Raw genomic sequence first — 26277 nt, 5'->3', positions numbered from 1 at the left:
ATGAGCTCCAAGGGAAGTGCGAGTTCGGGGCTACAGATTGAACATGTGAGTGAGAGGAATAGTGCAAATCCAAGGGCGTCTACATCGACAAATTCGATCATTTCGACGGGAGAGCAGCGCTTACACGAAGAATTTGGGCACAAGTTTCACCAGCCCGCCAGCGTTATACTCTACGGAGTCGTCGGGGTGGCAGCGTTTGTCGCAATCGCGGCGGGTATCACCAGTTACTTAGGACGTTACACTGCGTCTTCGCTTTTGTACGACATCACGGACAGCGGGGGTGATGTCGTCGGCAGCCACGCGGGGCCACGGGTGTTGAGCCCAACGTTCAAGAAAGGCACCTCGGTATCCCCGAAAAAGCAATGCAGGAACCCCTGGTGCAGCGAGCAGATGGCAGCACTCATTCGCTCTCTGGATGCTAGCGTCCGACCATGCCAGGACTTCTACGGCCACGTGTGCACACAGCCTCGAGTAAGAAACGGCAAAGCGGCCAAGCAACTGGCGCAGCCGACGGAGGCACGTGTGATGTCTTTCCTTCAAGGCATCGGCAAGGTTGGCAGGGAAGCGCATGTCGTGAGGGCTTCCGCACGGCTCTGGCAGGACTGCGTCGATGTGCCCAATCTCAGGAGGCTGGGCAATGTTCCGTTAGAAGATCTCCTTAAATTGACCGGATTAGGTGGTTGGCCTTACAGAATCGACGATGCGCTCCCCGACGTGTGGGTGGCCGCGGGAAAGTTACAACGCCTCATGGAGCTCGCACCTCTCGTCGAGGTGAACGTACGGGCCGACAACACGTTGCGGCTGTCCCACGGCTACCGGAACGGCTCCGTGGGCGCTGACGACGTTCTCACTGCCATGCTGACCATGCACCAGAATCGGCCGTGGCTTCGCCCGCTATCCGAGGACGTGGCCGCATTATCCAACAAAATGGACGGCCTGCTACAAAGCCACGAGCCGCTTGTACCGCACCACCAGCTCAGCGATGCCGACTCGGTGCTTCGGCCCTTTCTTCAGGTGGCCCTGGAGGGCGTCAGACCGGATGCCCGCATTGTGCGCACTGAGCTGGACAACTTCATTGATCCTCTTGTGCAACTCGTGGGCGAGACGAGACCCGAGACTGTCCTCAACCTTCTTGGCTACCGGCTTGTGCGACACGTGGACGTCTTCATACCCACAGCGGTCAAAGCCGATATCAAATCTGGGGCACTCTATAGAAGGTAAGCTTTACGGCCTCCTTTCTGCATGATATGGCCTTCTTGAGGTAACAGATGCTTCCCGATTATAAAAGCTCCATTGCGTTTGTGGAGTGCTGTGCTCGGCATCATGCAAAGTAATTATTCTCCTGTATCGCTGATGACGTCTTTCGAATGTGTTCGAGGCATGGATAGGTGTTGCAAGATTTCTCAGAGGCAATTAACGTCAGTATGAAGCCACGGACGAAACAGAAGCAAGCAGTGATTTTAGTTTTTTGAGAGAGAAAAACAAATTGGTACGGAAGGCCTCACAAGGGTGCAGAAAACTGAATACCTAGTGTCTCGCGTTTGGCGTCAGAACGTCGTAAAAGGGCCATGCATACAACATACAAGTTAGGGTAATTCGATAAATTACGTATTTTATAGTGCCCTCAGCGCTTGTCCGGAAGCAAACAATGCTTTATTCACTGAGAAGTTAGTCGATTTAAGCTAAAATTTTATTCTCTTGCTAAATAGTGTGATTTAAGGACCTCTGAAACGACATCATAAGAACGGGTCTTCAGGTCAAGCTATGCTTGGTGTGAAGTGGAATCTGGTTTTCGTCAGTCAGCCTAGATGGCACCACCCTACCACAGCAGGCCTTTTCTGCTTTTGCTTTGTTTTTGACGGCATTTTACCTAACTTGTTTTTAGATGCGACGCATCTCTTGCTCTGAGGCATGTCTCTCCTGCGTCGGCGTCGGCGTCGGCGGTGTCCGCACGCCACCTGCGCATGCGCGATTCTCCTCCGCTCTTCTCTCCGACAACTGTGCGCAACACTCTCACTCCGTCTCATCATAAACAACAGCTGCGTGCACGCGCTTCGCTCCGCTCTCGCCGCGCAAGTGAGCGCATGCGCGACTGTCCTCCGCTGTCTCCTCTCCTTCAGGCGCTGTGAATATAAAGCGGGTAGCGCGCTGCGGCGGTTCAGTCAGCGCTCGCTCTCGTTCGACTTCACGTCACAACACGTTTCACCCGATTTAGAGAATCAACCCAACGGAAACACCAATTGAACTCCCCGATGCGTCGCATCACAACCAGGGTTCCCTCGTGGGAAGATGGGCGTAATTTTTTTTTTGTTCCCGGAGAAACTAATCCTGTCGTAAAACATGGTACTAACTCGAGAAATACGGTCCCGTAAGACGCCGTCGCTTACGCCAATCGGCCAGTGTCGTCTGAGACAACCGCAAAGAGCCGCTGTGCTCCGCAGCTCACACAAGCATAGTGTGCGCATTACCAACAGCACTACGCATCGACATAGACTTTCTTAGTAAATATAGAGTTTCTTAGCAAGTATACTAGATAGAAAACTGCGCCTGGAAATCCATGTCATCGTGGGGGTTTATGGGAAGACCCCCGCTTTTGGCTTGGCCTTGGCATGACAACTGGATTGTTAAGAGGTTTGTGGGGTGTTGAAACTTTCATGGAAGACGAAGAAGCTCGCACCCAGCTCAGCAGGCACATAGACGAAGAATACGAAGAACGACCAAGCGAGGCGTCGAGATGGCTGCATAGATGAACAGTTCCCTGAACATAATATAAATAAATGTGCTTTTCTTTGACGACGGCCTTCCCCCTTGCCTCTCTGGACGTTGTCTACAAGGGCGTTTGCTTTCTTCAGTATGCATTAACACGTCTACGAGCTACAAGGAAGCCTAAATCCTCCTGTTCTGTGGTAGCCGAATTCGGGGAAACAGCCGCAGTGCGTGATCGTATCTAACGTTGGTCATGGCGCAGTCGAAGGACGTATGACTGAGCGGTTAATATGCCGCCCCCATGGTGTAAAAATAGTTAGGTGTTGACACTCGCCAGCCACGGCGGAGAAGAACGCCAGATCGTGTTCACCCTTAGTACATCCGCAGACCGCAGCTGCGCGGGGGCGCTGCGAATGAGGGGCCGGCTATCGCTCGCGGAGTAGCGGGCGCAGCTGCGGTGGATGCGTGGCGTGCTTCACTTTCCGTGTCATTCACGTGCGTTTCGGTGTTTTCTAGAGTGAACTAGAATACTTGGGTAGTGGAAAAAGCGGCGGCTGCTCCCCACGGCGCCCTTGAAGCCAAACGTGTTAACCGCCGCGCGTGGCGCTGGTGTGCCCCGCCCGAGGAGATCCCAAAGCGGCGCTCGTTGATCGACGTGCCGCTATGCTGCTGTTTGGTGATTCACGCTGTGTTTTGACGTTTTTTAACCGCTGCACATGGTCTTTCTTGTGTGTAATTACAAGAGGAGCCTTTCAGGCACTGCACTGATCCTTAAGTGTTCTTGATTCTGTCTTTTATTGGCAATGCGGACAGGGTGTTATGCGTGCGACGGTCTCTAATTGCAGAAGGGCCATGGCTCATGCAGTTTGAAAGGATTAGGCAGTATTGTGGGGTGGGACTGCACCCCTAACAGATTTATGTGATTGCTAGAAATATTTTATATTTGCGATTTGTTTTACCCTGCTTTTATTTGTTGAGTTCCTACCTGTTCATAATTATCTTACGTCTGCAAGACGTGGGCAGCACATTTCATGAACTTGTGCATTTCTAAAGCGGTAATTATTTTATGTTAATGGACAACCAGCGTTCCAAGGAACTGTGCACTTTTAAAATGATCGCGCGATTAAGTGTGGTGCTTTTCTTAGAACTACGTACGGTTGCGAATGTTGATGCTTTTCGATGACTTGAGTGAAGTTTTTAAAACGTATCGTGTGTGTTGCGTGGATTAGTACACTGCAAGGGCCCGGGGCAGGTAGCACGCACTTTCTCGGGCGCGGGCAAGCCTCGGGCTTCAACAAAAAATATTTTGGGACGTCCTTGCCCGAGCGCATGCATGCAGTGTCTTCGTGATGGTTGATGCTAAAATGTTTCCGCATTGATCATTTAGCTTAAAATAAAAACAAAAAAATCAAAGTGCGAGGTCACTGCGGCGCCGTTAAAAATATCGTTCGCTGATACTATACTAAAAAAATATTTTCTATGTTAGGATATATATATATATATATATATATATATATATATATATATATATATATATATATATATATACAGCATCCCAGCCGCAGCGGGCCGATAGAAACCTTTGGTCCCGCTCCCTTCCCCCACCCGAGCCGTTTTCTCACTAAAACTACCGCCTTTCCTCCTTTTCTTCCTTTTTTTAATTTAAATCCTCTCCACTCAGCAAGTGCCGTGTTGTTACCGGATTTTTTACGTTCTCTGGCGTATTCCCCTCCTTATGAGGGAGAGGAAGAGAGACTCCCTCGCATGCAGTGTGCATAAGGATTCGGTGTTCATTGTGGGATTGTCCCTGAGGAAGGAAGTTCCACTTCCGAAACTGTCGGACTAATTTATAATAAACAAGTTAACCGCAAAGTTGTTCTTATCTTTTACCTGACCGTTTCTTCTGGCCCGTTGCAAAACTCATCGAAATCTATATATATATATATATATATATATATATATATATATATATATATATATATATATATATATATATATATATACATATATATACACAAAGTAGAAGTACGCTCTTCGGAGACTTTATTTCCAACGTTTCGACCTGTCTCAGGTCGAAACGTTGGAAATAAAGTCTCCGAAGAGCGTACTTCTACTTTGTGCTTATTCCTGCAGCAACTAAGGACTCTACTTCACGACTATATATATATATATATATATATATATATATATATATATATATATATATATATATATATATATATATATATATATATATATATATATATATTGTGGGCATTGGGGGTGTACTGTTGTGATATTTGTGCCTGGAAGCGACATGACCGTTGTTATATCCAGTGTGGAACACGGCGGGTCAATCCCTCTGTTCCTTCTACCCATCCAAACCCATCGCCACTGTCATCTGTGTATAACCATCATCATCCCCGGACAGTTCCGTCTTTCGGTGGCCTGTGCTCGGGAGCCTAATTAAAAGTGGTCCTTCAGCACCTCGGAGCTCTGTCTCTCAATATATATATATATATATATATATATATATATATATATATATATATATATATATATATATATGTGTGTGTGTGTGTGTGTGTGTGTGTGTGTGTGTGTGTGTGTGTGTATGTGCGTGTGTGTGTGTGTGTTGTACAAAGCTCGGTTCAAGTTTAAGAAAATTAAATGCGATATATCTGTATATATAGTCGCTCTAGGTTGAAAAGGCCGATTTTTTTCGGGCTCATACTCTGTCGGACGCGGGCTGATATTTAGAAACAGTCTGGCGGGTTCAGGCTTATTTAAATTTGTGTGTGTGTGTGTGTGCGTGTGTGTGTGTGTGTGTGTGTGTGCAGGCTCACTTGCACACATACACACACACACACGCAGACACGCACATACGCGCACGCACGCACGTGCGAACACACACGCACACACACTCGCGCGCACCCACACGCGCGCACATACACACGCGCACGCACACACGCGCGGACACACATACACGCACGCATACACGCACAGACGCACACAACGCGCGCGCACACGCACGCACGCACGCGAACGCACACGCACTTGTCTGGGGCGGAACTTCACATTCAGCAGCAGCCCGATATAAGTTCAGACCACGCTGCATGCATCATTGCGAAAAGGGACAAGAGGTTAATCTTCTATGTCTGCGGGTACGTTGCCAAGAAAACTGTCTTCAAGACAGAGTGTGAGGAATGCTGTGCACTGTTACTCACAGGAAAAGACACCGTTTTGAGGCTAGGTGCAGCTGAGTACACAAGCCTTCGGGATAAGGGAGGTTTGCTTTACCCCCATGGTCGCCTTTACAGATTTATCGAGCAGTTGGGGAGTATTTTCACGAACTGCTTCAGCACTCACGAGCTGCACCACGATAGTGTCATAGATGTGCTGGCTATCATCAAACAAAAACAGCAGAGTGCTTTTGGGTGTGATCAGCACTCCAAGTCACTTACAGCCCAGGTGACATCCTTTTATGTAACCACCCGTTTGCACTTTTTTGTAAAGTCGATCAACCGCTCAAGAGCTAAAAAGAGGGCGGGTGCACGCTATACTTGGAGTTAAGCCACTGCACATGATCTTGCTTTGTAAAACTGCAGGAGGAGCCTAGCAGGCACCACATTTCTTTAAATACTCTTGGTTCTTTTTGCTTGTATATTAGATGTAAATAATTAAATGTAAATAATGTGTTATGTTATGTTTGTAGGTGTTCACTGCGCCGAAAAGTGCCGTGTGACTTGGTGCTTATCTGAAAATTGCGGTTGCGAATCCTGTATTTACGCGCTTTTCGTTGACTTGACTGAAGTTTTAAGACATCTGTCAGGTGTGCTGCATGGGTCAAATTTGAAAAAAGAAAACGAAAAACGTTTGCGCACGCACAACGCAGTTCGCTCGGTATGCAGATCTTGATCGAAAAATCAGCAAGAAAATAAAGAAAAAAAAGCAGAAGTGACGTATGCTGGCCAGCCTAAAGCACGCCACTCTTTTTTCAGTTGACACAATACCATAGCAAAATCATCAAACAACGAAGAAAAAAATATCGGCATGATAGCGAGCTCGATCGCTAAAGCACGGCGCGGTCTGCTCGGTTGGCCAAATGGGATGAAGAAATGAGCAAACGGTAAATACACGACGTAGCTACCTTTCCCATAAAAACCCTGGTACATTAATAGCATTATCAACGGTTTTTACACGAAAAAAGAACTGTAGCCCCTCGGAGACTGCCCCAACGCACGCCTACCCGCCGTTACCCGAGGCGAAAAAGCGCTCGGGCGGGGCACGCGAGCGCCACCGCGCGGGGTTGACACGAAGTGCCTCACTCGGCGGCGGCCGCTTTTTCCACTACCCAAGTATTCTAGTTCACTCTAGTGTTTTCTGCCGCCAGAGTGAGGAGTAGACATTATGATTCAGCTTCCACGTTGTGTTCGTCCCCGATCACTGCGGCACCAGCCGTAGTGAGCGTTGTGGAACTCACGCGGTACAGCAAGGCGACGCAGTGCGCGGATATCGCGGCCCATGTGCTTTTCGATGGCAAATCTCTGCGAACGGCTCTTGTAAGGCATTGTGTTTTCTCCGGCAAGAAAGGCGACTTGTAGTTAAAAATGTGTGTTACACACAACGGCTATTTTGGCTTTCGTGGAACAAAAAATAATATTTTTATCCTTATGCTATATGCATACATGGGTATACAGGGGCCTAGACAGAGCAATGCTATTAACACAGCGAATCGTTATATTAAAATGTAAAAAAAGGATAACAAGAATATTGGTTCGCTCAGAAGTATGGTTCTTATACGTATCCGTATTTTTGTGCAGATATCACGTCAACGAAACAAATAACACAGGCATTACTGAAGCAGAAAAACGAAAATTGTTTCGCCGCAGGATCTATTTCTTTTTGTAATTTTTTACCTGTGGAGTATAGCAACCCCCAAAAATATTTTCTGGATACGCCACTGTGGGAAATAATAGACACCGCAATGCAAGGCTCCAAATTTTGACCAAATGGGATTATTCAAATCGTACAGAACACGGGCAGCAGTTGCATTCTTTCGTTGATGCCGCAGTCAGTGTTACACTTGCACACTACACGCCGTATGCCATGGCAGCGATGTGGTAAGTTTATACAGCCATCGCGGGCCCAGTTTTTACCCGCTGCACATTTTGGTTTAACATACTACGTTTATAAAGCTGTATAATATGCCCTGACCCTACTAAGTTCGGTGCATAATTTTTGTGGTCCACAAAGTCGCCTTACCAGGCCGACTGCAATTATTCCAAACTGACATCCGCCAATCCCAGTTTAGAGTCGCGTGAGTATTTTATATCTGGGCGTGCACGCCTGTGTTTCCGTGAGATAGACAACCGCTCAGCACCGTCGATATCGTCGTGAAAGCCGAGCGTGATAGAGGAACCCCTGGGAAATTTTCACTGACGATTTTCGCGTCGAGTGGGCAGCGCTGCAGTGCCTTAGCCATTAAAATGTCGCATATGTATTGTCTTGGTTTAGCTTCTTTCTGGGCCCTCGCGCAACAGCGGCGCAGGCGTCACGCTACACAGCAAAACAGCGCGGGTTGGGTGCCTAGCTATGGAGGTAGCATTTCTGATACAGGCGAAATGCGAAAGCGTCCCTGACGTCTCTGCACACGTTAAAGAACCACAGTTGGACGAATTTTCTATATTCTTTACACGGCGGGCATTACCACCTCACACCTTGGGCGATTTACACTGCTCAAGCAACATTTTATGCTACGCGTAGGCTTTTCGGCCCAAAAGGGCGAGCGTGTGCGTTTAGCACAACTTTTTATTTTAAAAGGTGGGAAAGTAAGCACACTCTCTGGAGCCGTGCGGATGAGCAAAAAAAAATTATTCGCAATAGAAGCGTTTCGACAACGAGCTCGAAAGGGTCGCACGACCGCGTTCTCGCTGCTGTTCCGCGCACTGCTGCAGTTTCTGTGAGTAAAAATGAAAGTAGCCCAAAATTATTTGGTGTCGACAGCATTTCCAATCTGTCTGTGCCTATCTGCAATCAAAAAACTTCACGTACACGCCGCTCCACCAAACGATCCCACAGCACCTGCATTACGGCTGCCGTAGCTCGGCGAGCAGACAGGCCCTCCTGGCGGTGCGCACTCTGGCGGCGTTCCGGAGAAGCGCATGGAGCGGCGAACAAGATCTGGCCGCGCCGCCGCGCGCAGTGTCAACACCTAAATATTCTTACACCATGGCGGCCCCGCAATTTGTAGCTGGCGAAAAACAGAAACAAAATGTGCTTTGACGAAGAAAAGATGCGACTGATACAGGCGCCTGTTTCCGTCCTATTTGTCATCGTCCGCGACTGTTTAACGCGATGTTTTCTTTTTTCTTCAAGTAACACCAACTCACTCAGCAGCGAGCTTTCTTAAACAGTAGCTGACGGTCGGTGCACCAGCTCACCACGAAGGCAACTTTTTCATAGGCACTCTAAAAAAACTTTCCAAACTCTTCTAACATGGTATTCTTTCAACTAATGGCAAAATTAATAAAATAACGGTCTGTGACGAGTTTCCCCCAAATACTAACATTGTTAGTAACTACCACTTTGACCTGAAGAATAGCAATCACAACAGTTTGGCAAAAATACGCTTTACTTCCTTTTTTTTCTTAGTTTTAAAACAGCTTGTAATATTTTCCACTTACATAATCCCGCACTATTCTTCGCCTTTTTGTGGCTCTTTGAATATGCATTTGTGGTCACTAAAACGTTTCAACCCAAGCCAATGATGAAACTGAGGCTAGCGCATGATGTAATGGCGGTCAATGACGACGCAGACGGCCTTGATGTGAGCCGCATAGACGCTAGCGCCAGATTCATCTCTAGTGCACATTGTAAGAAACTACGCACATCGGTACTTCGATGTCTACGTGTGCTTTCGTATCTTCCACTGCTTATACCACCATTCTTACTGCTATAAAAAGAATGTGCCCTAAATTCAAGTGCAAATACCTCCTTCGGGCAGCTTATGAGGTCTCCTTAATTTACGGTTGCTTTTGCCAGCAGCAGCCGATCGCAGACCTGTCGCGTAAACATCATAGGTTCTGTTGCGGGAAATAAGCTAGTGGGTCGCATGGCCATTCGCCCTTTTCCTAATTATATAGCTATTTGAGCGAAGTTTACGTTAAGAATAGTGTCAGTATTATTCTCACAAGGCAAACTTTCTAATCAACCAAACTTATATTTTGTCTGCATGGTCCCTTTAAACCATGTTCCACAAGAGTTTATTTCTGCAAGGGGCGAATACCTACGTTCTAATATTGCAGTTTCCAATGTTGTGCAGTCTTAGCATTACGTTCAATGTACAGACAGCCTTTCAGAGCTTCGCATGACAAACGCTATTGCAGTACTCATGTATGCGGTTCCAGAAACTATTTCTTCGAAACGTGCGGTAACCCGCGGTGCAGGGTATCGTATGGTTACACTCTAGTATCAATAGTTCTACGTTGTTTAGATGTAGTTTGCATAATGCGAGGTGTTTAAAGCAAATCTTTCTACCTTTACCAGCGACCAGTTTTTTCGCTGTATGCGCGACAATGAATTCCCAACGCGGCAAAGGCGGCGGTGGCGGGAGGGGTGGAAGACGGAGGGTTTCACTCACGGAGCACACTCTAGATGGCGGGACGATTTCCCCAGCGTTTGTCATCATCTGCTTTAGCGACGGTTGTTTTGGGCCTGTTTTGGTGCAAATTAACGTTCATTGCGCGCTTTCGTGGCACGGCTTGATTAACATGTTTGACAGCAACTCCTGCGTAACCCGGACCCGACGGAATTAAGTGGTCATACGGCAAAGATAGGTTAAGGATTGGTTTTCAAAGCGGGAAAACAAAATGTAGAGAACCCATACAGGCATCTGGCCGCTACAGAAACGCTACCTTTTGCGCACTGCTTGCCACGAATGCGACTCCATTTTCTAAATTGGTGAATACCAATTCGGTTGTGTTTTAAAAGGTGTTACAAAAGGGGGAAGGAGCAACTAGTTCTAGTAAATAGCGATTATGAAAGTTCCCTCAGCTTCCCCGCAATTCTCAAACTTACTAAACTAACTTGTTTTAATCGGCATAAATGAGAATCACTAACCTCACATGTTGAATTGTTTCGGTGTCTGAGATTGTGTCACCTGGTGGTGTAGCCCCGAGCTAGCACATCAGGATGGCTAGTCTCCGCTGTCTCACCCTTGGAAAGACGCTCCTCTCCGTTTTCTTGTAGCCGACACACAGCCGGGCTACAGCAGCGGAGTCCGCCACTGTAGCCCGGCTGTGATTGACGCTGCTGTGTTCGGGACACCGCCAATTGCAGATAACGGCTGGCAATATCTATGGTTTCAATCTTTTTAGAGCCACGTGTGTGAATTCAAATGACGTAGCATGGGCAATTGTTCTGGGTGTCGTTTAAAGCTTTGCTTTCCAATCACCTTCACTTGGTGGATTGGAGCCAATTTTTCTCATTTTGCTCGCTTATAAAAGGACCCGGGGTTTAAGACGCATACCATAATACGGCAGCTGCCGTATTTCATTTGAGTGCTTTATGTCATTGCTACTCTTAAACTCGTTGTACGACAGAGGTTTTAGCTTTTGCATAGTTGTCTGCTCGCCTTGTATTCAACACAGCCACACGCACGAGTGGGCGCACATACACGTCCGCAAGCTGACACGCACACACACATGCACTTACACACGCGCACTCACACACGCACCCACACATGCACGCACATACATTCCCGCATACGCAACGCCCGCACTACACGCACGCACCCGCGAACACGCACACGCACAGCCACACCAGCGCGCGTCAAAAAAACGATGGAAAAGGTGAAAACAATGATGTAGACAAGGCAGCTTTTTGTCGTGCATCTGCTGTCCTTGCGACTTGCGACTCTTCTATTTAAGTGGAACCGCCTGAGTTCCTCTTGAGCTTGTGCTGCCCCTTGCGCAGTATGCAGGGTTTCCACCTTTCGTCAAGCTTGAGTTCTGGTTATGGGCTGACGAATCGCTCTGTTCCCCTGCGCCTTTCAGACGGTCGAGATGCAGTCGAGTTGTTCTGGAGGACGCGCTCACGGCAGACGCGGCTGAATACGTCCGCTATGCAGCGCTCCGGAGCCAGCTAGACTTCGACGGGATACTCTTTGTGGAGAAGCATCTCAAGCGCGTACTTCATGCGAAGCTGGCTGGTCTGCCCTGGATGGACCACCAGACGCGCCAGAGAGCCCAGCAGCGACTTCGGGATATGAAGGTAAGCGAGATCATCCCGAATACTATATTTCACTTTAAGAATGACTCATCCTTGTTTAAAGGAGCCATGAAGAGAAAACACAAGTTTGGTTCATTCAAAAGATTGCCTCGTTAGAATCATACTGACACCACTTTTAACGTAAACTTCGCTCAAATAAGCCACATAATTTGGAAAAAAGGGAATGGCCATGCGACCCACTAGCTCATTTCCCGCAACAGAACCTATGATGTCACACGAGACAGCTCTGCGATTGGCGGAGGGCGGCAAAAGCAAACGAAAATTAGGCAGCGTATAAGCCTGCCGACCGACCTATTTGCCTTAAATTTAGGGCACATTCTTTTTAAAGCCGTAATAATGGTGGTAAGTGTAAGTTAGGAAAGCACATGTAAACATAGATGTAGCGCTGCGTACTGCTGTTGTTGGTACTGCGCGCACTATTCTTGTTTAGCTGCACAGGACTGCGGGGCTTCGGCGTTGTCTCAGACGACACTGGCCGATTGATTGACGCGACGGTGTTTTACGTGAACATATTTGTCGAGCGAGCAGTATGTTTTACGAAACGATTTTCTCCCAGAACGAAAAAAAAAGGCAGAAAACGACACGCCACGTTATGGTGGCACCATCTAGGTTCGGCAACGTAAACAAACGCGCGAATACCTCGATACCAACTCTGCCGTACAGGGTGGAGACACCCTTTGAACGGTCCCGTGCCCCTGCGATTGGGTCAACGTGCTCGGCGCGTTGTTCGTTTCATTTGAGACGCGACCCAGCAAAGCGAAACAAATCAGTTGATTCGAACTTCGCCAGTTAACCGCGTTGCGGTGATACTTTTAGCGCTATTTGGATACAATGACTTGCTTCGGCGGCGAGCGAGCGATCCAAAATGGCGGCTCCAGCGTGTATGTGTCTCTACCCTGTACGGCGGATCGCGAATCAAGGGATCCTAGGCTGCAGAACGGTCTGTGATGTCATTGGAGTTACGAAAACACACGATTTAGTGGGAAAATCAAAATTTTAACATAAACAGATTAATTTCTCAGTGAATAAAGCAGCGTTTGCATTCGAACAAGCGCTGGGGGCACTACAAAACACGAAATCTTTCGAATAACACAAACTTGTATTTTGTCTGGACCTATTTTGTCGGGTGTATGAGCCCTCCCCCAAATGAAAGGACATTGCTTAAAACACCTTGAATAGAAACACTTTTCCTTATAGAACCTTAGACCGTTTGAAAGCTACATATTTAGATCTATGGGCCTTAAGTGTGCTACCAAAATGAATGCTGCCAACCGTAAATGTTAGCCCCGCAGCAACATTATTTTACGTGTACCTGGAATGAAAAGAGGTACCGAAAGTTTGCCTACAGCTAGAATTACGGAATTTGCTCTTTCCGATTCTTTATTTATTTCTGAATCAAGTATTGAAGTAGACAGATCTGTTTGTATACGTTCTGTATTGTCACAATGAGACACCGAATGTCACCACCTTTCAGATTTCAAAAATTTAGTGTGAATCTATGATTACTTCCGGCAAGTTATTTATAAATTCCTTGTAGTTACCTCACTGGCTTTCCTACGAGATAGAAGGCGTAACGAACACAAGAATCGGTTGTCTCCCCTTTAAAATGTTTTAGCACAAATCACACAACGACAACGAAATAGTGCTACAGGACAGAAAAATTAACGCTTGTCCAGACGTCGACTTTCTTGGTGTTGTGTTTTCCCCGTTTTACTTCTTCAAACGGACCATGCATTCAAAATACGAGATGGTTTTATTTGAAAAGGTTAGTGTTTTATAGTCTCCTAAGCGCTTGTCCGGCAGCAAACGCTTTATTCAATCAGTAATTAATCATTTTAAGGCAAAATTTTCATTCTCCCGCTAAATCGTTTGCTTTCGTGACGTCGACAATGACGCATCCAGAGCAGGGCCTTAAAACTAAAGATGGCCAGCTAAGCAGGGCTGCTACATTCTCCTGGACGACCGTTTGGTCACGGCCTCCGCGATCGGCTTCCGGCGGCGCGCCTTTGCTCCGGCCGTCCCATTCGCCCGGAGAGAGCGTAATTCCGAAGAGGCCGTTTCGCCGTTTTCCGCCGCACCGCGCCGCGCGGAGCCGATGGTTGAAATGAAAGGCGTGTATGCTGCAGCGCTCCTCGAAATGGCGTTTCGTCAGCTTTCGCGCTTTGTATCGGAATAAAAACAAAGCATACCTGATGTCATGGATGCAAAGTGACTCATCGAACCTGATAATGCATTTATTTTAGCTAGGATTGCAGCCATGCGACTTCTTTAATATGTGCCGCATGGCGCCCTCGACACACGGACAATATTCGCTGCGGCCAATAGAAAATTTCTGGCGCCTAAATAACGTTCGGTGCGCGTTATAACGTACTTAACGCGTTACAACGTATAACGTACATTATATAATCTGCATGGTCAATGCAGTTCAGTAGAGCGCGGGGCGCGATCGCGTCATACGCACGACGGATGGCTGCGCTCTTATCTGGCCTTCGAATTAATGCCTGTTGGGTGGAAGCACCCGTCATATTTTTAGGATTAACACGTTTAAAAAGTATTACGTTGAGCTATAGCCTCAGAGATATGGCAATCTGTTCTTTAAGCAAGTTACAGTTTCAATTTCAGTCGCAAAAAAGAAAACAACTCGAAGTCAGATGCACCCCGATATCATTGTATTCTTAAATGTATTTCGGTGACCACAGGCAAGCCCAATTTTCCCTATTTTGGACCCAAGACTAAAGACATTTAAATTTTCAATTACTGATATCGAAGCCCATCCATGTGTAAAGCAATGATGACAGGTTTCATGTTTGCTTTGGTCATGTACACACTGTCAGAGGCACGTTCTTCCACACGAAATATGCGAGACTTGTCCGTATGAAAAAAAAAAAAAAAAAGGTGGCGAGAACAGTGTTTGCAAAATCATAGTGTGACAGCGCACAACCTGCATGAAACTCCTCGTAAGATTTTCTGCGTTTTAAGCGGCAACCGAATGCTTGTAATGCTGCTTTCTTTAGATAGTGACAGTGTGTCTTTCGGTTAGAGAAAACTGCATAAAGAAGGAATAACACCATCGTAAACGGCGGCTAATTGTTAGCTGAGTTGCACGCCGCAAAAAACGAATGTAAATTGAAATCTTGTAAATTAAAAAAAGGCATGTGTGTAAGAATATAATCAATAGGATGCATAACAGGTGTTCCTTGGACGAGGTATCAAGCAAAAATATACAAATGTTCAACTTCTAAAAATAAGTGGCAAAATCAAACACGGCGCCAATATAAAAATGCAACCACTGCGCTCTATTGTTGTCCATAACCCACCCTATGCGGAAATAAAAATATAACTGCTGTTCCAACAAGCAAGCACCCGATAATTTTGTAGCCGAGAAGTTTTCGCACCCAAATATCTGCGCACCTGAATGTCCGCACGGAAATGTCCTGCACCGATCAAGCGCAGCAATCACAGCGCGATTAACTTTTCAGTGCTGTTCCTCGAAGCTTCTCAGACAAGCGGTCTTCATGACCTGGTAGTTCGGTTTGTCAGCTCAACAAAAATAAAGCTGCAACACAGTTACGCGAATTGCGGCCGTGAAAACACGCAGCAACTCAGGCCCCACAAAGCCGGCCAGGGGAGTCGGTGCAAGCTGCCGAACCATCGGCTAACACCGCCACCTCGCGGCGCGTTGCGGAGTTAGCCAAATTACATGTTTTTGCTGGGGGACGCGCCGAATGGGACGGCCGGAGCAACGGCGCGCCGCCGGCAGCTGATCGCGGAGGCCGTGGTTTGGTTCTCTTGTTTTTCCCCCACTTTCACAGATGGCGCTGCAATACCGCTGAAGTGCCAGTGTTTGTACTTTGCTTCTGTCCGGACTTCTACATATCTACGGTATTTTTATTAGGGCTCATACTAATCGTTTCCTAAAACGTACGCTTTGACTCGGCAAACATGGCAATGTAAGTGACAGTGCCGCTTATGTCAGTTAATCAATGTTGTGTCATACAGGTCCAGCGCGTCCGACGGCTGTATTAGGCAGTGTCAGCCGGCAAAGTGCCGCACAGACTGCTTCGGTGTTTACGTGTTTTTTCGTAACTTTGATTGTTCACCCCCGTATTCGTACTGCTCTAAAAATAATGTGTCCTGTTTAAGGGGAAATAGCTCGTTCGGGAAACTTATAAGCCATTCCAAATTTGCGTTTGCTGTTGCCGGCCTCAGCCAATCCCACAGCCGGGCATATGGCATCATGGGTTCTATTGCAGGAAATGAGATAGTGGGTCGCATGGCTGTTTCCTTTTTTCGGAATTTACAGATTGTTTGAGCGATGTTTATGTTAAAGGTGCTGTCAGTATGATTATAACGAGGCAATCTTTCGAATGAACCGAACTTATGTTTTGTCTATATGGGCCCTTTAAACCTACCTTCCAACTTGCCCGACCATGCTTTGCGGGGGGCGCCTTTTCCCTCACTCACCATTTTAGAGGTTTTTGTTAACGAAACCCGTTTACTACGATGCAAGCTCGATGTTATGCCAAGCCTAGTACACCGCAAGTGCCGCTCTCTTCTTGAACGCGTAATGGCCCGCATTGTATTCCACGTCGGTGACGGCAATTATGTAGAAAGATCTTGAGAGTTTTATAGACGGTAGTGTTTCTTGGGCAACTTAAACCCAGAAAATTTGGTCTGTCTGTCTGTCTGTCTGTCTGTCTGTCTGCCTGTGTGTGACTCGATTCAGCCACCCGGCCAAAGTAAAACAGGCCTGCGCAATAGTCATATATAGTCAAAGCTAAATCTACCCATCTAAGCCCGGAGTAATGTTCATACTTGTCAGCATTGTCGAAGAAGAACAAGACATTACGCAAATATAAGACGACAAATTAATACAGAAGTGTTATTTGCAATATTCCTTTATAAAAAAGCATACTACCTTGATTTTTGCGAAAATGAATGCTTCATCAAATGCAGAAAAAAAATTCACTCCGCCATCGCCTGCTGTCGCCCGCGCCACTATAGCTTTTGGCGCCATTTTAAGAAATCAACCGGCAATAGTTACGACAGGGTCCACAAGATAGGTTCCACGTTCTGTTAGAACGCACGTTGAGTAGGGCAACGAGGTTCTATCAAAGTTGAAGTAGGGCGCCTCGACGTAGGGCGCCTAGATGCGCCCGGCGTCGTCCTGGCTTGCGGGTGGGCATGCGCCACATGAGGAGCTCCCGTCTTCGTCGTCGTCGTCTTCAGCGCGGCGGACCCGTGGGGCGCTGCGTTCTACAGGGCTGCCCCAGTGGAGTCGGACGCCTTTGTTTTGCCTACGTGCCGTTTTTGGTCGGTTGAGCTTGAATTCCGATGCGGGGTTGTTGAGACGGGGAAGTATTGGATGGGTCGCAGGGAGGCGACGTACGAAGGCTTGACTTTGCCTGCGGCGCCGACGTCTTGGCTGCCATGAATGCCGAATGTGACAGTCTTGGGTTTCCGCTCGAGCTCAAAGAACCTGCAAAAACTTGCTTTTTCTGCTCCCTCTCTCCTGGGAACCGCCGTCGATGTGAGGAAAACTCAGGTCGACCATCAACTCTGGTGTATCTCCATCCTTACACCACTACTGCAAGCTGCGACATTCCTTACAATACGAAATGAAGAAACAACTCGTTAAAAGTGGTGAAGACGATGGGCGAGGTGAAAGAAAGACTAAAGCAGGGTGTAACCCTGAGCTGCTCCAGGCGCAACAAAATGAAGTAGGTGCCAGAAGGTGTCAGAGGGGCTTCACGGACGTGAGCCTTGTGAGAGGCGCCCGGCGTCGTCCTGGCTTGCGGGTGGGGTGGGGGGGGGGGGGGGAAGGGGAGGGGGCGTGATGAGCTCCCATCTTCGTCATCGTCGTCTTCGGCGAGGCTCGTGGCTCGTAGTAGGCTGTAACCTTGCAGGGTGTAAGCAGGGTGTAACCTTGAGCGGCTCCATGCGCACCATAAATAACTAGGTCCCAGCAGGTGTCCGAGGGGCTTCACGAACCAGGAAAAATCCTCTTCATTGGGCAAAACTTTATTCCATCCGTCACAAGAGGAGTTAGAGGGGAACGACATAAAGTCAGCCGTTGGGAGAAGACACGAAACGTAATTGGTGGCAAGAGGGGGGGGGGGGGGCGGCACAAGATGTCGTGTTTGCGCTACATTTGCGGCGAAGAAAGCAAATGCGTGGATACTTTTGTGGTTTTGTTATATGAAGTGGTTTCCGCGTACTGCCGATCTGTATTATTTTTGGTATCACATTACGTGGGTGGAAGTATGAGTATCCTCTGATGGATCATTTAAAAATATGGAGCTCCAACAATTCTCTTTTGCTGGTGCAATGAACACTGTCCTTCATCAGCCAATTCGACCGCATGGGCTTCGGCAACGCGTTTTGTTAGCAGGAACTATTGATGCAGTGACGCTTGGAACTTCTCCTTAAGAGTGCGATAAGTGAGTGAGCGCATATTTCTCTCAGGTGCGCTTCTCTGACGACCGCTACGAAGGCAGCCACGGGAGGACGCCGGTGCGCCTACCAGAGGCGCTGCCGTCGCAAGCACTGGCAACCTACCAGCGATTCCGTGCGGCCCGCTTCCGAAGTCGCATGCTCCGCGTCTACGTCGTGCAGGAAAACAGGACCGACCCGGACTGCACCCATGACGGCAGCAACAATGTAAGACTTCTGTTTTCGCCTACACTGAACCAGAGCAAATACGCTACAGTAGAGATTGGTGTTTTATGTTGCAAACGACCGAAAAAATCCTTGTGATGGTCACCAAGTGAGGTATTTATCCAATTCAATGTGAATTAAAAACAAAAACAAACGGAATTAGGACATAACACGACCCGGTCTTCTTAAAGAACTTCCGAAATTCTAAGTAGGGTTGATGTTTAGGCCAGTCGTTTAGCCTGCGAGTTAATGGCTTTGAAGCCTGGGTCATGTTACGAATTTGGTCGGCCTTAGCTTGCGGTGATATGCCACTATCCAAGCTACCGTACAATGTTCGGAGATCAAGTCCACGCAGCCTCTTGAATCCTTCACGTATATAACGGGAAGGAGTCAGGAGAAAAAAATGTGTGCTCTGCAATTAACCGCTCCTACCTCAGGCCGCTAAACTTGAATTAAGCAGACTTTATAACACAAAACCTTACTGTGGTTCAAGCGACAACACGTGGTTAGATCTGGTATAACAATTGCAATAGATGATTATTTCATTAATGAGTGCGCAGTCGCCGAAATTTATGCCTGTTCGTGCTCTGCATTTCACACTTGACTGCCATTTGCTTTTGTTAGTTTTTGCAGTGCGATCGGTGGCCTTCAGTATAAACTGTGGTGTTTCCCAATGGAACAAATATTGACGCCGAAAATGCCAGATGTTTTGAATTTTGGCAAAAACGACATCAATAACCACAATTTTATGGCAAAAAATTTGCCCCAACCCCAAGATAAGTCCACCGAATTTCGCCAAAAATTAAACGCCATAGACACGTAACCGTTACCATACAGCTCTTCTTGTTCACATTATTTAGGGCTAAAGAGAAATGACGGTGGTTTTTCAGTTTTAACCTTTTGCGGATACAACAGCTGTACAGAAGCAAGTTTTAGACAATTTATTTATACAAACATGCGTTGTTTAAAAAGGAAAGACTAAAAAAATTCGCACCAATCCCCATTGCGGATGTGGTTGGAAAGCAAAATTGTAAACAACGCCCACAAAGATTACCCGTGCGACGTCACTTAAATTCACTCTCGTGACGCTACAAATAGTGAAACCTGAGACAAGTGAAATGCACTCAACCGCACCCTCTATTACTTCAAAGAGATATTCTTTGCTAAGGTTAAATTAATGCATCATGCATGAATGGTAGTTTGTTGAGTTCTATTGGCGTAGCACGTGAGTGGAAACTTTTTTTTACGAAATTAAAGAAAGCATCAATTCGCTGTGATGAGATGTCACTTCTCCGTCTCTGCCACCGCCGCCGGAAACGACGAGATTGGTGGCAGAGACGGTGGAGGAGTAGAAGAAGGAGGAGGGGAATACTTTGCTTCAGATTTTTGAACGTCCCAGAGGGTGGCGCAGGGGGCTGGTTCCTTCTCAGGCCCCTAAAATTGTTTCTTCGGGCCTTAGTTCCTTCTCTGGAGCCCATATGCAGTCCGCGCCACCTATTCCCTGTCCACCAGCTGAAGCAGGGCGGCAGAGAGCGACTGGACAGCAGCCTCTCTCGTTGCTCTTGTTGGGTAGTTCACGAGAAGAGAAGGGGTGCTCAGGGTTAAACTCGCACACGCCCGATTATGTGGCTGACGGTTCCTACTTCTGAGCAAAATGTACGTTCAGCGTCGTAGCGATTCGGGTGCATTAGGTGAAGACGCGTCAGGTGTGCGAAGAAGCCGCATTGTATGAGCCTTAGGGTAGTTTGTTGTCCTCTAGAAAGGTCAAGGTAAGGCGAGGGTAGGGTCTGTCTCTGAAGGCGATAATGCTCGGTTAACATTATGTTCCTGAACGTGACAAGCGGTTGACTGTCTTCGTGCAGCTCCGTAGCCTGAGGGGTAACAGCGCTGGCTTGTTGGGGGGCGTATTCGTTGTACTCCATGGAAGCGTGAGTGGGTGTCCAGATGAGCTGAGTGGAATCGGTTGGGGAGTGGTTTTTTATCACACGCAGTGCAGCAAGGGAAACACACCCCGACTACTGATTCCGGTAGGATTGTTGGAATCGGTGACTACCTTCCGAAGCCTTGGTTGAGTCAGAACCAAGGCGATGGCTGCCTCTTCTTCTACCGTCATGTCTTGGGTCTTGAGTGAGGCACACGCAAGGAGGTTCGTTCTAGAGGTAGCCACGATGATGGCGTATTGCTACCCTCAATGTTGGGAGGCGTCTGTGTAGGTAACTGAATGATCCCCGCCGAGGTTGGTGCTTGAGCCCATGCTGGTCGGCCACCCTCGTCGTGTGACGGGTTCATATTTCTAAGCAAAAGGTTAGAAAGATGTATTGTAGCGCCTTGTAGCGTATTGTATCCTGTATTGTAGCGCCTTATAGCGTATTGTATCCTTGAAGCACCTCGAACACGTCATCAATAAAACCATACGCATGATCAGTCGAGTTACCACCAAGAAGCGAGGCCTCAAGGAAGCCGATACCTTTCGATTAAGTCAAAATTTTGTCCTCCCGAAAATCTCTTACGGCGCCCTCCAGTCTTCTTCTCGACAATGAGGACATAAAGATGCTTGATATAACGATAAGAAAGGCGGTTAAGCGGGCCATTGGTCCTCGCTAGAGTGCGTCCACGGAGAGGCTACTTAGGATGGGGCCCCACAACACGGTGCAAGAGCTCATACAGGGCCATCTTTCTAACCAGAAAATACCTGCGAACAGGTCGCGATGCTCTTGTTGACGTCCCGCTTTCGTTTTTTTCGATGGTTTTCCCGACTGCTTGGGTGTGCTTGTGCAGGTCTCGTCAGTTGCCTCATTCACGTAAGCGCACACAGCCGCGGCATACTTACAGCGGCCATTAAATCCCGCCTTGCAAGAGCACGTCCCGGAAGCTACAGACCGTGTATGACCGCAGATCTGCATGCGAAAAGTTAATTTAGTATCCCTATCTTTGTGTACTTATCATCTGAGCGCCAAGACATTCGACAAGAGCGGGCGAAACCAGCACCGGCCGCATGGAAACCCCGTACGAGTACGCCACTCTAGGGCGAGTTTCCGCCGCGCGCGGCGCTACTAGTATCACTCCGGCGCGCCACCTGGCCCCTCCGTACGCCACTATTATAACAGAAGACAGACCGATCCCAGCAGCGGCAGCCACCATCCGCACAGCCCACCCCCAAGAGCCCGAGGAAGCGGCAATAGCGCTGGGCCTATCACCAAACGCCCCAATCTCACACTCTTCGATTCTAAGACGGCCGCACAAAATTTCGCGCAGGGACACATCTCCTTCCCTGCTCGCCACATTCTCGTATACCGCCCTCCTCCCGACTAAACCATGATTCTCCACTGGACCCCCGGCCGCGTGGGCTTTGGCAGTGCGAAAACGGCTCACCTGGCTGCTGGAGGACTGATTTACCCAGCCCCACAAGTAGACATCTCTCAACACGGTGCACGAAACTCCCGTCAACCCTTGCTTACTTTTGGTGACCTTACCACACAGTACCCCCTACAGCGGCTAGAACTACCTAACCCTCACTTGGCACTCCTCTACCTTCAGATTATGGCGGCAATTCCAAGCCCATTCCTTCCCCACCAGACGCGTTCTCCACCACATCTATGTTACCCAATATGCCCAGCCAAACTGGCGGGCATATGGCGCTCGAGATACCACGCCACACGCCATTAAGGAATGCCCCTTTTTACCACGCTCCGTTTACCGAACCTTCCCACTACCTAGTCCCGAGCTACAGATCCTGACCACCACTAGGGCTCAAGATTACCTAGCACACCTTCCCACCAAAGGACACTCGCTAGGACTGAGCCTGGCTAAAAATAAAAATCTCTCTCTCTCTTTCTCTCTCTCTGGCGCGCGCTTACCCCTGGCGTCCGCGGCGCGATCTTGGCCGGTGGTCTGCCTGCACCGCGATTGCTAATTTTTTCCTTTGAAGCCGGCGTCACGCTGCAACAGACAATTTGGGAAAGCCAGTTTACAACTACACCAAGCGTACATAGTTTTCCCCGTTCCTGGGTGGTTGTCGCTGATGTAGATCTATCTTCGCTTCCCCATTACTCCATCCTTTTCCTACCCCAACCACCTTTCTACCACTACCTCAACCCATATTTCTACCCCCTTCACTCCCTTTTCTTTTCCTCCGATACACATGTGGTGCAGGCTGGGAACCTCTTTCCCTCTCCCACTCACACCCAAAGCCTTTAGCTGAGCCTAAGTTCTACAGAGAAATTTGTTGCTGGGAAGACATTCTGCCATGAGAAATATACATTATGTTATATTTAGATGAAGCGCCGAAGGTTAACAGGCTAATGAAAAAGGAGGGTGTGCATACAGCGCTAACGAAGAACACGTGAAGTCTGCCACGGCGCCTTCGGAAAAGAACCTGGCCCGGGACTATAGACACCGAGCGCTTTTTTTTTTTTTGTGCTACCAAATGGAAACAGTCGGTTTGGCCTCCTAGCGTGCAGCCCCGCGCCTAGGCAGCGCAGAAGCCCTATGCCTCAGCTGCTTTCACCCTTTGACGTCATTCATCCGCGCATTAAAATTGAGTTGAAGCATGTAACCTTGCCACTTTGCAAGTTCCGGCTTCTTCACCTCACTGACCACTCGTTTTCACGTCAGAGGTCTAAAATGGGGATGGCGCACAGGCAAGTGATGCAAACTGTTCAGAAAAGAATACCAAGCTCTAGGTGCGTTTCCTGGCTCGGGCTCCCTGATGCATGCTTCTTAAATACATTGCTTCACCTTAAACCATGATTTGTGCTACTTGTACTCCGGCCAAGAAACGTAAGGTGAGGGTTTCGCCGTCATCATTCTGGATCCCGTTTTCACACCATCTACCATTGACGCAATAACAGACGGTACGTGGACCGTGTTCCAAAGCACCAGCCCCGCCATGGCAAGAATTCGTTCATGTCCTCCCGAACGGGTACTAGGACAAGAGGCCTGTCCTACCGCTCCTTAAGATGGTTTCCCTTAGCGCCCCGACTTTTCCAAATTGCGGAACTGCCTTGGACTGGTGCTTCTGCTGGCGCTCGCGTGAGCAGTGCTGCTGATGTAGTCCAGGCTGCGAGGACCACACCACTGGTGCTGGTAGCTTCGCCACACCACTCAGTGGTTAAGGGTACACAGGGTCGACATTTCTCCCTACAACTAAATTTTACTTGCCCGCAAATCCTTATTCGCTCTTTAGTGGGTGACTGCACGTAACATGAAGCTCGTAGAAATTAACTCACTCGTGATTTAAACCTAACGTGTTCTGTCAAACAGCCCAATCAATCACATTATGAAGTGTCGTTACAAGACTAGTGTTTGCTTTGCGTACCGTTATCAGGAGTCAAAAGAATCTCTTCGAGTTCCTTTTCCGCGCAGTAATGATGTGATGTCGGCCATACTAAATCCGTGATTTGAACATTATTTTGGAGGTTGAAGCCTCGTTAGGAGGTGCAAAGACTCGTAGTTGACCCCCTTTTTCTCCTGGAGCAATTAGCAGTCCAGGACCCATTGGCATATTATGTGCAGGTGCTGCATCTCCGGCTGTCTTCGGCACTGGAAGGGCGTGACCCACGGAATCAGCTGTGGCCAGTGCTACAGGCGGCGCGGCTGGCACCTATACTATCGCGGTGCATGCTACGCGTGCTTTTGCTGCCAGAGACGCCAACGGACCACCGGGCACAACACCGAGGCAAGCGCGTGGCGCCCAGTGTCGGGTTTAAACGTTTTCTCGCATGCCTGCGCGCCCAGCACCCCCACGGGACGTCGGCGTCAACTGGTAGTGGACGACGTATGTTCGGGGCAATTCACAGCGCCGCCCTCGAACCAGCCAGGACCGCATATGACGAGTACGTGGTGCGCCTCGCGCGTAAGACACCGCTGGAACAGCTCATGGGGAGACGCGACCCTCGCGCTTTGCAGGAGTGGAACCAGGTGAGCGTACCTCGCATTCCGCGGTCTGTGCAGTAGGCGGTGCCCATTCGTCAATATATGATCTCGGTCCCAGCGCAGGAATCAGGTGCACAGAAATGATTGAGGCCATCATCACGTTCACCAGCACCCATTCAGGGTTTTTTTTTTGCAGCTTCCATGTTGCAGTAAATAACCGAGACGAAACATTCCGACAGGTTCACTAAAACCAAATAACAGCGGTGGAGCCCAGGCCTCACGCTCCTGTAGACTAATGAGACGGCGTTCCTTGAAGCAAGACGTGAGACAGCGCTCGGATACCCAAATAGTCCTGTGCTTATATTTTGGTGTGCGCAATGCACAGTCACCTGTTCTTATTATACCTTTCAGTACGTGGAGATTTTTTTGGAGGTTCTCACATGAGCGAATATGAGTAGAAGGCGTCACCCAATGCACGCTCGTGAAAATAGTTCATGAAAAGAAACTGTTGTCCAGGTGACGAATCTTCATAGAGAAGATCTTTCTTAATGTACTTTCTTTAGACAAGCGGGTAAACCGAAACTGTTGGAACAAATTACCGATTCCTATTCAAGACGGCGTCTGGCCACATGCAAGGCAGTGTGGCTTCGCAAGTCGGTATACTATGAGGCCACTGGAAAGAGGAAGTTCTGACGAGGACTGCAGCGAAATGACATCACAAGGCGCTTCGCGCCCTCCTGTCGCTGTTGACTCCGTTGGAATTGCGCGCTTTGAATTACCATCAAAACGACTGGGGCGGATCACATCGGCCGCTTTGCAGGTTTGGGTTTAGTGCACTAAGTCACGCACACTTTCATAGCGGCTTGCATAGCATATTTGTGACACAGCCTTCGCTTCAGCAATGACACAACAAAGTGCGCTGAATGTGTGACTACCAGAAATGTACGCTTCTAGTCCGGCCTCTGTCGGTGCAAAGCTCTATCTCGGGAGAGAACATTTTGCATTGTTGCCACTCTGTTATAATAGATAAGGTATATGCGACCAGCCATTGATACAACTCTCCAGTTTATTAATGTAGCTTGTGGAATTATTCCCTTTCAGGGTAGTTGTTACTATTCGAGGCTCCTAAACTAGAAAGGATCTGCAAGATAGTCCTATCGACCACGAGCTTATTTTATAACCTTATGTTCACCAAGCTGATTTTGGTCTTCTACAAGACGCTGCTGCGTGACAACTTTCGCTGAGCGAAGTTTTGCTTACACATATTTTCTGTCTGCTATTCTGAAGTTAGTTCAAGTGATGATAGATGTGCAAATGAATCCAGATATACTTAATGCTTTTTCTGAACTAACAACTTGTCGCAGAGCTGCACCCGTAGCTCTCGGGCAAAAGTGATTCCATAAAGACCTAACTTTTCGTGACGGCAGACAATCAGCAATCAATCGCTGCGAATATCCTGTGCACGACTGAATGTGCATCTTTTTCGAATCACTCGAACAGCATTCGGAAGCATCTTTTCTCATTTGTTTTCATTTTTGTGTGTGATGTTCTCGCGCGCCGCAGACGTTCTACGTTGCGTACGCGCGTTCCATGTGCGAGACCCCGCACCGCCATGAGCCCAACGAGCCCCAGGTTCCTCCGAGGGAGCTCGTCAACGGACCGCTTTCCAACGACCGGGGATTCCACAGGGCGTTCCACTGTCTTCGTGGGGAACAGATGCGACCCGAGCCCACCTGTCGCTTCTGGGACGACAGCCCCAATGACATATAA

General features: G+C 48.3%; 1 protein-coding gene across 1 annotated transcript; it reads left to right on the top strand.

Annotated features, from left to right (window-relative positions):
* LOC144146465 (neprilysin-1-like) lies at positions 1-26277 on the top strand. Its single transcript, XM_077678416.1, has 5 exons — positions 1-1217; positions 11742-11958; positions 18442-18636; positions 24148-24552; positions 26071-26277. Exons 1-5 carry the CDS (start codon positions 1-3, stop codon positions 26275-26277), a joined length of 2241 nt encoding a protein of 746 aa, XP_077534542.1.

The sequence above is a fragment of the Haemaphysalis longicornis genome, unplaced genomic scaffold (genome assembly GCF_048455015.1).
Source record: "Haemaphysalis longicornis isolate Haplotype H1 unplaced genomic scaffold, Haemaphysalis longicornis Haplotype H1 scaffold_7, whole genome shotgun sequence".
In the NCBI taxonomy this organism is placed as follows: Eukaryota; Metazoa; Arthropoda; class Arachnida; order Ixodida; family Ixodidae; genus Haemaphysalis; species Haemaphysalis longicornis.
The sequence above is the reverse complement of the archived record's forward strand: the minus strand, read 5'-3'. Positions and strand labels throughout refer to the sequence as shown.

Coding starts and splice junctions, on each gene's coding strand:
- LOC144146465 (XM_077678416.1), top strand. CDS start 1: ATGAGCTCCAAGGGAAGTGCGAGTTCGGGGCTACAGATTGAACATGTG. Junction 11,959..18,441: donor AGCGACTTCGGGATATGAAG/GTAAGCGAGATC, acceptor TATTTCTCTCAG/GTGCGCTTCTCTGACGACCG. Junction 24,553..26,070: donor CTTTGCAGGAGTGGAACCAG/GTGAGCGTACCT, acceptor CGCGCGCCGCAG/ACGTTCTACGTTGCGTACGC.